The sequence below is a fragment of the Centruroides sculpturatus genome, unplaced genomic scaffold (genome assembly GCF_000671375.1).
Source record: "Centruroides sculpturatus isolate CEXI.00-Female unplaced genomic scaffold, Cexi_2.0 scaffold376, whole genome shotgun sequence".
Lineage (NCBI taxonomy): Eukaryota > Metazoa > Arthropoda > Arachnida > Scorpiones > Buthidae > Centruroides > Centruroides sculpturatus.
In genome coordinates, this window is record NW_019384863.1 from 278,031 (window position 1) to 293,317 (window position 15,287).

At 34.0% G+C, this 15,287-nt stretch overlaps 2 protein-coding genes across 2 annotated transcripts in view; one reads left to right on the plus strand and one right to left on the minus strand.

Moving 5' to 3' along the window:
* Nucleotides 1–313: 313 nt before the first annotated feature.
* LOC111630712 (splicing factor 1-like) lies at nt 314–11,039 on the plus strand. The gene is made up of 7 exons (XM_023374855.1): nt 314–327; nt 373–556; nt 753–1,052; nt 1,910–2,068; nt 2,141–2,371; nt 8,400–8,532; nt 10,546–11,039. Exons 1-7 carry the CDS (start codon nt 314–316, stop codon nt 10,872–10,874), a joined length of 1,350 nt encoding a protein of 449 aa, XP_023230623.1. The 3' UTR covers nt 10,875–11,039.
* LOC111630701 (sphingosine-1-phosphate lyase-like) overlaps nt 11,038–15,287 on the minus strand; it is a gene marked incomplete at its 5' end in the record, with an annotated part of 55,044 nt that continues 50,794 nt past the window's right edge. Inside the window, one exon of the mRNA XM_023374845.1 lies at nt 11,038–11,221. Within this exon, the coding sequence (XP_023230613.1) occupies nt 11,111–11,221 (111 nt within the window). The remainder of the gene's footprint in view (nt 11,222–15,287) is intronic.

The window sequence follows — 15,287 nt, forward strand, 5'->3', positions numbered from 1 at the left end:
TGGTAACCCTCAATGTTAAATCTGCCATTTTTTTTTTACAAATTTCCCATGAGTCAATGCACGATGTTCACTGAGTCACGTGATGTGAATGAGCGCCACAGGGTCTTTTACTTGGACTTAAAATGTCAAATGTGTACTTCTGCTTGCTGTACAAGTTTAATATTTGTACTTGCGTCTCAATCTCTCTATTGTTGTGAATCATTCTGAATAGACTGTGCAGAGCATGAAATGTAAATTTGAAAATTTCCATTTGAAAAATAAAATGCACTTCCAGTTAAAAAATCATTTTGTGTGGTCCATGATGAATTGAAATATGACATATTTATTGTAAGTTTTATAAATTATAAGTAACTATAATAATAATTATTAATATCTAATATCTAAAATTTATATTTTAATACAGACAGGAGCAAAAATAATTATTCGTGGTAAAGGATCAGTTAAAGAAGGAAAAGTTGGCAGAAAAGATGGACAACCACTTCCTGGTGAAGATGAACCGCTGCATGCATTTGTTACTGCTAATAATCCTGAAAGTGTAAAAAAAGCTGTAGATAAGGTTTGTTGAACATTTGTGAAATCAAAACTAATTTTTTATTTTAAGAAATCTTAATTTGTTTTTCAAATAGTAACCAAACTATATGAAAAATTCATTTTATTATAATATTTTAACTATATCAATAGTTATACGAATTCTCTTCAAAAATTTATGGTTTACTGAAACTAAAATATAGAAATTTAAAATTTATTTTCAGATTAAAGAAATTATAAGACAAGGCGTTGAAGTCCCAGAAGGCCAGAATGACCTACGTCGCATGCAGTTGAGGGAACTTGCTTTATTAAATGGTACCTTAAGAGAAAACGATGGACCTCGCTGTACAAATTGTGGTTCATCAACACACAGAAGTTGGCAGTGTCCTGATAAACCAAATGTTACTAATAATGTTATTTGTACTAATTGTGGTGGTGCTGGTCACATTGCAAGAGATTGTCGTGAGAAGAAAGCTGTTCCTGGCCAGTTTGTTAGTACAGAAAAATCTAAGATTGATGAAGAAGTTAGTTATCACATTATTATTATTATTATTATTATGTTGGGTATAATCTGTTGACACTGGTTGCTGTGTGCTATGCCAGACCAGAGTCAAGGCATATCAGCCAAAGCAAAACAAAAAACATTATTTAAAGAACACCTACTTTAGTATTCTTTAATTAATGTTAGCTTTGTTTGTGTATGTTCTGTTAGTTTGGTCTGTTAGAATCCTAAATACTTGTAGAACTCATTTTCTTCCATGGATTCAAACATCTCCAAGTGTAAAATGTCCTTTGGTCAAGACTCCTTTTTCTATGTGAAGTGTTTTGCATTTGTTTAGGCCAAACTCTATTTGTATGTCCTTGGAGTATGAATGTGTATTTTGAAGGAGTTGATAAAGTTGTTTTTGTGTGGGTACATAAAGTTTTATGTCATCCATGTACATGATGTGACAATGTAAACTGTGTTTTTTTTTTTCATGTTAAACAACCATGTTGCATGTTGTTGTTTAACATTGCTAGTTAATGGGTTCAGGGCTAAGCAGAACCAGAGGACTGAAAATATCTTTGAAAAATCCCTTGCCTAATGAATATTTGTTTTGTTTGTATGGAAGTGTTATGAATTGTGAGATGTATTATTGCTGTGTAGTGTTTTGGAAGAATGCAATACTCATGGAGATGGATGTATTTTATAGCTATGTAGAATATGTAGCAGCCAACTGTGTGAAACACTGTCGAATGCTTTCTGTAGTCTATATACACCATATGTATGTTTCTGTGTTGCTTGTGTGCTTGCTGTAGAATGACTGAATCTATAAATAACTATTTTTATTAATATTATTTAAATATATGAATGCTGTAAAATGACTATTTTTTTATACAGTATATGTCCTTAATGGCAGAATTGGGGGAGGCACCTCTTCCACCACCAAAAACAACTCCCACAGCAACATTTCATACTACTACTACTTTGGTAGCAGCTCCAGGAATACCTCGCCCAGTAATGCCACCACCTTCATCACAAACTACACAACCTACAGTGGTATATATTGTTCTTTGTATAGGTGATAGCTTATAATAATAAATTTATTACAAAAGACAATTTAATTTTTAGAGTGCACCAATAGGCTGGACAGGGAATGCTGCTAAACCACCAGGAATGATTGCTGCTACACCACCACCTCTTCAAGCTCAACCACCTGGAATGATGCCACCTCCACCACCTGGAATGGGTCCTCATGGCTTGGCCCCATTACATCCTCAGCCAGGAATGATGCAGTGGCCTCAGCCACCTCAACCTCCAACATCTGTTGCCACATCAGCTGCAGTAGGCACCCTTGCACAGGTTTGTTATATTAACAGTTGAATTTTTTAGATTAAGTTTATGCAATATGTAAAGAAGTTTTTATTGTAATTATCAAAATTTATTGTAAATTTATAAAGTCAAACTAACCATTGCAGTTAACTTAAAGCATACAATACATTTTTAATCGTGAGTTCTTGAATACTTTTAACCCAGTTAACATGCCATCTTCAGGCTTAAAGGACATAGTAATGTCAGTGCAGGATGAAATGCGAAATAGAGTGAATAACCAAAGAGAAGTGAGCTATTATGATATCAGATGGCATGAAATCCTCTTCATCTTCTACACCATCTGCTATCTGTTGATAAATTTTAGTTTTTATTTACATAAAAATAGAATTATGTATTTAATATTTTATCATGCTTTTTAAAAAGTTATTCCAATCATTAGTAATCATTAATTGCTTTCAAATTCCCCCAAAATTAAATCAGTTTTAAATCAATTTGTCTTGTCTTTAATGCTGGATATGAATGAAATTGGCATTTTCTCATACAATTATTAATGTGTGATGATAAATATGGGAAGACTACAAATATGTCTGACATTTAATTTAGTCTTCTGGGACAACATATGCTAACAAAACTAGATCTCACCATCTTTGCAGACTTGTAGATTGTAGTAGATTGTACAGTACATATCATAATCGGATCAACTACTTGTTAGTTTAAGAAACTGTGTAAGTTCGCTGATTTTGGGGGCAATACGTTAATTGCACGTCAGGAAAACCTAGGGTCAAACCGTATGTGGGTGGTGGCGGTAGGAGACAGAGATGACAAGTGTCTTACACGAAAACCGTTTATTTTGACATGAAATTAACTTACATAGTATGAATAACAAAATTTAGGAACGTCGGACGTCGGATGCTGGAGGGTGCCCCGGGGCTTCCTTGATGAAGCGTTCGACGGAGAAGGATGATGTCCTGTGTTCGGATTCACACTCCCTTCCTCCGAGTAGGCGGAGAAGCTTGGATGGACGTGGATGGTAGATGCACGGATGACCTGAAGTCTTCTAGGCACGCGTCTCGGGGAGAATCGGCCTCGTGTCCTTGAGATTCGGGGGGTTTTATAAGATTTTTCCTGAACCTCACCCTTCTGATTGGTCCCCTTCCTCCTCTCTCTTACCCCGATTGGTCACTCTTTTTGTTTCTAGGCGAAATCCGAGACCGATTCGGGTCGGGAAAAGGTCGGAGAGGTGATGACGGTCCTTTAACATTCGCGCTCATATTTTACTCCGTTATATCCCTTTTCTCTGTCATCTTTGAACCCAAATGGTCCACCAGATGTTCTTGTGGCCATTTATCCCCTACCGCATTCTTACTTAACAGATATCCCTTTTGTTCTTAGACCCCCCTTTCTCCCGCTTGCTTCGACCCGATATTTGTTTGCGCGCATCCCGACAAAGCTCTCCCTCTCCCTCTGTCGACATTCCCCCCTGTTATTTATTGTCGCGTCGCGTTTGTTTTACAATTCGAGAAAGTTTTCGTCTCATCTGGGCTTTGTCACTAACACATCCCCTTGACCTGATTCTATCCTCGAAACTTTCTGCTGTTAAAGTTTGTAATTAGTCGAAATTTCGATGCACTTTTACGACCCTCACAACTGGCAGCAACTTCTTTGTTGAAGTGATTTAAAAAAAAGCTTGTGCCCTGATACAAAATGTCATTATATTGAAAAATGAATAAGTTTAACCTGATTATAATGTCATCCATCGGACTGGCAATTCTTTGATGTTATAACAGAGTGTCGTTATCTGCGGGGTCATAATTTCAGTCCCATAAAAAGTACCAAGTGTGTTTAAGAATCTATTATAAAATCCATTCTAATTGAACATCGTATGTATTACCATAAAATTATTTCTTAATGGTAATATAGTGTACTGTATCTATTATGGTAATAATAATTTATTATTATATGTATAAAAGTGCAAACTAAATGTTTAAATCAACTTTATTTACATTATTATGTCTAAGTTTACATTGATGTAATTAAAAATTTCAAAAATTACCTGTTATAAGAAATTTCTATTTGTCTCAACTTTTGATAATGGTGGTACTTCCGGTTTTGAGAATAATGTCGAATCAATAGGCAATAAAAGGTTAAACTAATGTATGCCACTTAAAAAGACCCAATAACAATATTCACTTAAAAAAGTCAGTTATTTTAGATTGTAGGTGTTTTTCACCTAAAAATTGTTTATCAATGTCATTTTCTAAATAATATACTTTATTCATTATTTACGATGAAGTTTTTTGAGACCTGTAAAACATTTTCAATAATTTTATTGCATTATGTGCTTCCCTGGTTGACAGCACTTCATTTCCTCTGTCTGATATTTTATCTTCATCATCATTTTTTTTGTCTAAAGATTTAATTTGATCAACAATATCAGCATCTGTATAAAATAACATGAGTAACTGTGCAGACTAATTGATCGTCACGTTGTTTAAAGATGTGATGAACCTCACCCCACCGAAGTCAGGTGGTGAGAGTACCATCCACAGTCGTTCTAGGAAGTGGACTCTGACCCTAGAAACTGAACACGTAGTATATGTACTGTATTTTCTTTGTTAAATAACATTTGTAATCTAATTTTGTAAATCTGGGAGTGCTTTAAATTTGACATTAAAACAGGATTTTATGTTGTTACAAGTGGGTTTTTTTAACATTATCTAGTATAGTAAAATCATGAGACTGATAAAAATTTCACTTTATACAGTAGAGTCCCGAAAACTCAGCCTAATGTGGACCAAAGGGTGGCCGAGTTTGTGAAAATGCCAGGTTATCAGGAATGGGGTTAAAAAAGAATAAATACGAGTGTTTCCTCAGAAAATACTGCACTGTACTTGTATGTATTGTTTGCTTGAGAACACAACAGAGAATAAACTGCCCAAATACCCTTAAACAAAGGAAAAGTGCATACTTTATGAAGGCATAGAGCCTTCATAAAGTATGCACTTTTATGCAATACTTTAAAGTATTGCTAAAAAGTATTACTTAAAAGTATTGCTAAAAAGTATGCACTTTTTAGCAATACTTTATGAAGGCATAGAGCCTTCAATTTTCATTTTCATGTATTATGAAGGTATCCCCTTATTATGAAGGCATAGAGCCTTCATAATAAGGGGATACCTTCATAATACATGAAAATGAAAATTAATGAATACACAGTGTACTGTAATTTACCTGATAAGACAGACCTCAGAAAAAACTTTGAGGCATAAAGCTGTCTATAATGAAAATTAACTAGTCGACTTTGCAAAAACTGGATACTTTTTTAAAGAAATGCGTAATGTCCTGTTGTCTTCTGCAATGCACTCTGTGTTTTGCTGCTTCATCACAAAGACGATGAAGGAACAGTAAGTCCATTACTTGATGCACCGTGTTGTTCAAAATACTGAAGGGCAGTTTCAACAGCCTTTAGTCCCTCACTATGTGATATTTTAGGAACTTGTATGGCGGAGTCCTCAACATCATCATTTCCGGCATTTTTTTATTCACTGTGACAGCAGCAATAATTTCGGCATTGGACATAATGTCTTGCTCGGTATCGTTCTGGAACCACTGTTCAACGTCATTTTCATCGGCTTCTGCACATCCAGGAACTCTTTTCAGGAGGTCGAGTAAGTTTACATATTCTGCATCATCATGTTAAACAAACTCATTTCCCTTGTGATCAAGGAGTTTTTGCCAGGAACGAACTAGTGTTAATGACTCTAACTTGTTCCAGGCATCTGCCACCCAGCCAACAACATCCAATAGGTTAATTTTAAGTTCTGGATAAGACCTTGACCATCATCATTTGCAGAAAGAAGTGAGAATAACGGCTTGCTCTGAGTTATCCGGACTGCCGGGTTATCAAGTGCCAAGTTTTCGGGACTCTACTGTATTAGGGTTGCTGTTACATCCAATGACATTATAATTGGGTTAAACTGTATATACACACAAACTTTTGACAAGAAAAGATGTTCCAAATGTCTTCCTTTTATTTATGGTCAATCAGAACTTTTATTTTTCTATATACACAAATATTTTATTTTTTTTATGTACTGTACTGTACATTAATAACCTATTTTATACATAATCTGTTTTGTGATTAAAAATTATATATAGATATTTAAATAAATCATTATGCATTTATATATTGTAATATAACATTTTGATTACTTATTGAATGAAAAAATGTTTTTAAGTAACTAGAATAAATGTAAACTAATTGTACTATTAAATTTGATTTTTGGATGAAAAACAGAAATCTGTTGAGTTTACTCTGACATTTAAATAGTACAGGTAACCTCTGTATAACATGGCACTTCTATATCACGGATTCACTCTAACACGGTTTGAGAATTGGGTAAAACCCTCGTACAACATGAAATGTAATAAAAACTATTAAAAGCAAACTTATCTAATTTGAATTTAGGGAAATCCTCATACAAAATAGTTCAATAAACGTGATAAAGCTTTTAAGTGCGAAAGATACCTCATTTGACATTTTTCATTCGAGCCCGTACGTACTATCAGATTTTTCTGCATAATTTTCATGAACTATTAGTACATAAGTATGTAAATTTTCTTTTCCCACCTTCTATCCATACACGTAGTCCTTCTTGAAACTTGTTTCAGTGTTGCCAGATCTTGACACTTCTGCTTTTGTGTTGCCAAATGTTTTTCCCTTGTTCCATACTTGCTTTATTCCATCACTGGTTTTTAGGCATTGAACCACGCTTCTGACCCCTGGGACAATCCACATCTTTACAAGTATACTTTAAGACGTTAATTGTGACTTTTTTTAATACGTATTACTTCTTTATTAAAATTTTCTTAAGATATTTATCTTAATTATGAAAATATAATAGCATGTTTTTTAATTTTTGGAACCTAATCCCCCTTTTCGTATAACATGGATTCGCTTATCACGACAATTTTTAGAACATAACTCCTGTGTTATATGGATGGGGGTTACCTGTATCTGCAATAAATATATATTTACAGTAGACCCCCCTATAACGCTTAGATACGTTCCACGCTAACCGAAAATTACGTTGTAGGAACGATTAAATACATGAGCCAATCGCAGCCCGATAGGTGGGAACTTTACGGACTAAGGCTGTTTGAAAGGTTTTCTTCTATAAAATTAACCGATTCTAGACTAATTCCACTCAACATTTCCAAAATACGTATAATTTTTTGGGAATAATCCGTATAAACTATGCTATAAACAAAAAATTGTAGGATTACTTACACCGTTCGACTACGCCGTTGCTTAAAGCTGGTTTTCATCGCGGAACAGCACACGAAACGACGGCCGCAATTTCTGATAACGAATTTTTCGCAGAAAAATAACTTGACCTTTGGAGACATCATTAATATAAATAATTTTTATGGCCGTTGAATAAGAAGTGTTTCTTTCACAAGAAATGTATAAAATTAGTGCTGTATTAGACTTACGGTACCTAATTTACATACTGTGCAGACGATAATAAACTCAACTTACTAGCCTAAAATCTCCGTAGCGTGTTGCCAGGCGGCAGAAAGCATATATATAATTATAATAAAGTTACAATAAATTAAGTTAATATATAATTATATATACAGTACCTAATTTATATATAATTAATATATAATTATATGTACAGTACCTAATTTATATATAATTTATATATAATACTAAACAGACGATAGCAAACTCAATTTAGCCGCTCCGTAGCGTGGCGCAGGGTCGGAGGTAAGTAGTTCGGCTGCTCATCCACTATTGGTCCAGACTATCAATCTTCTCGCGAAATGACGTTATAGGAGGTACGTTATACGAAAGTTGCTACAATTTTTTCGCTACGTTATAGGAATTGTCGTTATAGGAACGTACGTTATAGGGGGGTCGACTGTATTTCCTTTTTGAAAAGATGATATTTAAAAATTATAATATCTTATTGTATTTTATACTGATGGGAGTAAGAGTTAAAACTTAATGTCATTAACTACTGATAAATAAGAGAATTATTTTTATTTTTAGCCAACTTTAGGACTTCAAGCAGTTCCTCCACCGCCACAACTTTTAGCGCAACCTCCACCTCCACCACCACCTCCAAATAGTCAGCCTCCAATACCTTCTACTTTGCCATGGTTAGCTCCTCAACCGACACAAGGTAAGGTGATGTATTTATTATTTCTTACAATCTATATTCATTCTTTTTATTCACATTACTTTTCTTGAATCATTAAGAAAATATTTGTTTGTATAATTGTTTAATCTTAATAGCTACTAGAAATTACATATATGTATTTAATGAGTAACAAAATTGGTCAGATAAAGTTAGTATTCAGAACAATTTAATACTTTGAGTCACACACACAATGTTTTTAAAACTTAAGCATAAGTATTTTTTAATGATGATTTGAGAAAAGGCAATCTTTTTCATCAGTTTCCTGAATGTTTATAGTTAAATAGATATGACCTACATTGCCAATAAGCATATACTAAAATATAGTTCAGCAGCTCAGAAATGACATTTTTATATTTAAGGAGTAAAAAATTCTACTATTATGTTAAAATAACCAAAAATAAATTTATCTAAAAGAAACTTGAAGATTACTTCTGTAAATATAATAATTTTTATTACTGTATGTGATAAAAATACAGTAATAAAATGTTCCTCTGTTTCATAAATTTTAAAATACAAACTTAATGCTGACATTTTTTCTTGTATTACTGGCTGTATTTTCTATACAGTAATATTTACAAAGTCACTTTACAAATATCTGAATATTTGTGCGATAAGATTTCTTAGCTGGAAGATGATTATAGGCTTTCAGTGTGTGAAATAATTGGTATTCATGCTATGTTTTTAAAAAATTGTAATGTTTTTCATATGTAGATAATATCCTATGCATTATGAAAATTCTGTAATGCATCTTACATGTTGTATTATGGTAAAATAATATCTGCTTAAATTATAGCAGTGTTTTTGATTGTTAGCTGAATCATTGAATGAATGGAAAAACTTTCTTGTGAAACTGACTTTCATTTATAAATTAAAATAAATTGCACAATTTTGAAACAATAAATGTACAAAAGCAATGTAGTCCTTGGTCTGGTTTGATGTGAAATGTTTCCATTTCATTATGTTTCATTGAAGCCCAATGTATATAAAAAAAATGTTTTCTATGTATCTTTTTTTCCCCATAGTGGGAAAATTGCAGATCCTGTTCTCTTTCAGGATTTTAGGCAGCTAGTGTGTTGCACAATATGTTACCCACTGTGGTTTATTATTATTGAGACTAGAAAAGAAACCAAATAAAAAATGTTTCAGAAATGGAAAACAAAGAATATTACTCACTGATTTTTAATTAAAAAAAAAATACTGTAGCTGAAAAAGGGCCTTGGAAATTAGCTGTTCAAATTTTTTAATGTAATGGTCAAGCTATTTCACTGCATATTGTGCACCATTGCTCTGAAAAAGGTTCTCAAAATTTTTTGCAACACTGTCCATTTCTTTAGACTTAGACAGGTTGATTAATTCAATTAATATCAATATGGCATAAATTATGAGAATGGAAAATGCATAATTAAGTGCAGAGGAGCTGAAACAATCTATTTTATCATCTTTTCATTTATATACAGTTGATGTGATTTTTGTACTTGTTCTTCATACCATATTTTTCAACACATCAGTTTTATAATGTACAAAAACATAAATTAATAGCAGACAACTATTTTGCACTTCCCAGACACTAGATATTTAGGGAGGCATGGCCCTCGCTCATTTAAACACCAACAGAGTAAGGAAGTAAGTCTAATGCATATTTCAGTTTCTGATAATAATGTGTACAATATTGTTTCCCTTTGCTTGCTAGTGTCTAGAATGAAAGGGAGAATTTTTACGAAGATAAATAGAATCAAGTTTCTGGTTATAACATGCAAAGGCACGTGTTGGACCAAAAACATGTTTTAACAAATATTTTTTTTCAGTACTCATTTATTTATTAAAAAGAAGACTATTAAAAGTGTATAATTTTTTCTAACACCAAAGTAAGTAACAAAATCTAGATCGTTCTTAACAGTATTTTCTGATATGCAGTAAGTATTTTAATATTAGTTCTATGCTAAGTATCAGTTAACGCATTATATAAAAATATTAAATGTAAAATATTTTTTGCAGGTGTTACAGCAGCATCGGTGGCACCTTGGCAACCGCAGCAGCCACCCGCCATGGTCACCGCCCCACTACCGGTACCTCCGCCTCCGGCGCCCGTCTTTCCCTGGGGAGGATATGTGGGAGTACCCCCTCCGCCCCCGGCCCAGCCCACCATGCCGCCGGGATTGGGAATACCTCCTCCTCCGCCGCCGGGAAGCACTCCACTTCCTCCGGCCACGGCGGCCGCCGTCACCACCACGGCCACTTCGAGTGCCCAGAGCGTGGATCTAACGGTCCTGGCCCAGGCCGTGCCCACATTGCTGGCCGCCCCTCCCCCGCCTCCTCCCAGTTAAAAATCCACGCTGGTCGTCTCTTTCGCCCGTTTATCTTCGTTATCTGTATATCTGCAGTGTTGTGCCACCCTCACTTATTTTCACTTTTAAAAATTCTCGTCCGACTTCGAATCTGTATTATCGATTATCAAATAAAACAAGTGAAACGAAACTTTTGGTAAATAACAAATTGTTTCTTTATTGGCGGTAAATAATTGTTTAAAAAATCCGATGATGATAATGTTGGCACGTGGACGTTACTCGGCTTTCTTCTGGTCGACGTCGTAACAGCAGTTGAGAAAAGCGGTGGCCAGTTCAGCCACGATCGATCGATCCGGAATACTTTGAGCTACGCCGTACATTGCAGCCTGTAATAAAGCAAAAAATAATTTTAATTTCAAGATCTGGTCACCTAATCTAACCAATCTTCTTTTAAACTCACCAGTTAACGATTTAATTAATAACGTTGCTTCTCGATAACCGGATTTTTGAAATTTATCGAATAACCTAACCTGTTCATGCAAGCAGCTCTCCATCAGTACAGTACTAGGTGTTATGAGATTTTTGATAATTGCGCTAGTACATTCCGACAAACATAATAAGTTTGAACCAACACAATTGTGTAAATAATGCTGCTAATAAAAAAATACCGTTAAGTAAAATTATAAGGTATCCATCTCCATCAGTAAACTATCAAGTTTTTAAAATGTAAATAAATTTGGTGTAACAAAATTTATTTCACGGTTCGATAGTTTAGAAATTTTGTGGAAGTATTTAATTATCATTTTTTTTTAACGATTGTATGAGGATCGTTCATTATCAACTCCTCTCTGGGCCCTTAGTCTCGAGTTTTTCGTGCAACAACTCTCAACGTGTTGAAGGTGTCACGTGGTACCATCTCACACACTGACGTCAAATTGGTAGTCTCGAGTTCTAACTCACGTGCTTTCCCATCTCACCATGCGAGTTGCTACTCACGTTGAGTCGAGCATGTGAGATCGCTACACGAAAGTGAAAATGGCTGACGGATACGTAATTCTTATGGCTATCGAAGAATTAGAAAGAGCCGAAAGACGTTGTTTGAGAAGACAACGAATTTTTCGACCACGAGTAGATGACATTTCTTTTCGTGTCAAGTCAATAATAATAAAATTATACAGCAAATTTTTCCAAAAATAAAAAGAAGTATCTAATTAATCGAAAAAGAGTATTAATTAAAATGATAGTAAATTATATGTATAAATTATTAAAAGCGTAGACACTATATTAAGATTATTAATCAGAAGTGTTAAGTTATAATTAATAAATAATCTTAATAGACAAAACAATTTAAGAAATAGATCGAGGAAGAAAACTGTATGAAGAAAGGATTAAATTAAAATCGTTATGTAATGGAAAAAGTGATTTTTTAGCTCCAACACACGCGATTAATTTTTCAACTAATTCTCTTCATAAAGTGAATTGTATTTCTTGAAAATTTGTTGTCGAATTTTTTACTGTTAATTTTCTTATTTTTTACATATGTTACTAATATTTATTTTTGTTCTTCGCTTATTTTTTAAAATAAAACATTAGAGGTTTCATTTTGTTTCTGCGTACTATATTGCTATAAGACAACTTTTAACTGTAGACGTGTAAACTAATTCACGTTGATTTGTTTACAACTTGTTACACTCAAGTTGATTGGTCGAATCAGTATAGTCGCAAACCCAGATGCATTGTAAATAATCCCATCGTGCTACACGACACACGGAACCAAGTGAGTATGACGTATTTCCGCTCGCCTTTCGAGTTCGCTCGAAAGGTCTAACTCGAGACTACCGACTATGTGAGTCATAGGGTGCGTTTACTTCTGAGCTAATAGCGCTACTTCCGAACACCGGAAGTGACGTCATTAGCACGTGTATTCGTGCTTACATGTCTAGTTCGAAAGTAAACGCGAACGCTAACAAGAAATATGGCGGTTTCCTGCAAATAATATTGTCAAAGCTGCTATTTTAAATGTTACGTTACAGATATAACTACTTGATTCCGAATCGGACGAGGATGATTTTATTGTGGATATAATTGTAGAAAAATGAAAAAAGAAAAGTAAGGTAAAATAAAAAAGATAGAAACTTTTATCGAAGAGACTCTACCTTTTTATAAGCCAACCGATTTTAAACAACCTTAGACTTACAAGAGAATGTTTTGAAATTCTCCTCTAAAAAATAAGCCCAATTATAGACACCGAAAAATTACTTCCTCTGGAAGACGACCCATATCTCCTCAAAAGCAGCTTTTACGCTGTCTATGGACATTGGCAAATCAAGAATCATTCGGGTTTGTTTATACGAAGTAATATATGAAATTAGATGCAGTTTATAAGAGAATAGTAGATTATACATACGTATAATACATATTTAAAGCAATTGTTTTATCCAGTGAATGGATGTGACGTTGTTTTCTTGTGGTGTAACCAAACCGAGTTCAAAATTAACAAATAATTGATATTAAATACAAAATACTTCTTTCTTTCCTCTAAGGGTATTGGCGATCGTTTTAATATGTATAGACGGACCGCGTGGAATATTTTAAATAAAGTTGTTAATTCTTTCTTACAAGTTAGTGTTAAATGAAAAATGATCTCTCGGCCAACACACAGCAGGATGATGTAAGAATAATGGAATTTTTTATACCCAATCTGGTTTTCCTGGAATTAGAGGCTCTATTGATGAAAAGCGTGTGGCTATTAAGAAATCAACTGAAGAAGCAGTAGCCTATTTCAATAGAAATAAGTATTACTCTGTCATCATATAAGTTTAGTTTGTAATGAAAAAATGGTATTCAAATGATACAATTTCTTAAGAAGTCATTTCCCATATGTAAGTGAAAATTCATTCGATTATACAAACTTATGTAATTTTGGATTATTATTAATGCTGTTCGTTTCTTTACGATTTATTTAATGCTCCGAACGTAACATTTCTGAAGATTCCAAATGCGTATTAGGTAAACCTCACTTTTAATCGTAAACAATGAATCGAACTTAAATTTTTTCACATTAATTAACTCTGTTTATGAAAAAAAGTCATCTAAAGCTATTGAACCTTACAATGAAAAAAAGATCATTGTAAACATTTTACACAACAAATAATTGAAATTTACCAATAAAGATACTTTCTGCCGTTTATTTTTCGAAAACTAATTCCATTTTTAGTAATTTGTACAGAAAGTAATTTTTTCACGAGAGCAGCCATATTGAATTAGCGAAAAGCTCGATAACGAACTAGCTAGCACTCCGAGCTTACCAATTTCGCTAAACACGACGTCACATAGCTCTAAAGTAAACGCCAATGAGCATGGCACTCAGACGAAAGTATACAGGCTGAGCGTGCTGATAGTAAAATTAGCTCAGAAGTAAACGCACCCATAGTAACACGAGTGAGTTCGATGACGTCAGTTCGAGTACAACACGAAAAACTCGAGACTAAGGGCCCTGGCGGTGGTGGAGAGAAACGCGCCGAAACTGTTGCAGTTAATAAGATAGACTATGGAGACAAATAATACAAAATGTATTTTCCTTATGATAATAGAATACTAGCAAAAACACTGAAATTATTGAACAGTGTCTATATATCAGTTTATTTGCATCCGCGAAATGTTTGATAAAACCGAGTATACCTCGCTAAAATGGCGGGTTAGGTTGGAAACCACCCTAAGGCGAACACAGCCCGTGCATATAAATGCCCAAGAACATTTACACTCTTTAGACTAGTGCTATTATGCACACCGTAAAATAAAGAAGGTGCAAAAGTAAAACTCAAAGCCCAACAAGGTGACAGAGAATAATAAACACGAATATAGTGGAAAGATTAATCATCAGGCGTATGTTGCTTTAAGGCACTTTTCAATGTGACGACGATAATCTTATTTTCAACTCGGACAATTGAATGTAAATTTTATAATGTGCAGTAGACAAATAGCTAGACAGGCATTTGCCTATAACTAGACATTTGCCTATAACTAAATTTTATAATGTGCAGTAGATTGATAACTAGACAGGCATTTGCCTAAAATCCGCTATTTTCCCCTTAGTACAAAATCTTAGCCATGTATATATCAATATATGCTAACTACTATAGTGAACATTTCTTCGATATCAAAAAACTTCTGGCCACTTTAGCGGACAATGCAGTTTGTGTAACTAAAGCCAAGAAAATTTTGAATGACATTTTTGTTCATAAGTTGATGTATTGATACATCAAGTGTTATTTCACATTCATTGCAGATACTATTACTGCTCTTGAAAATAGTGGGAAACCTATATATGAACAAATTGATCTCTTCAACAGAGCAAACCAGAAACTTTGTGATGCACCAGCCACTGCTGCAAAAAAAGTGAAGAAAGAGTTGAAAGCAGTGCTTCAAAAGAGACTTGGATTAAAGTGAATG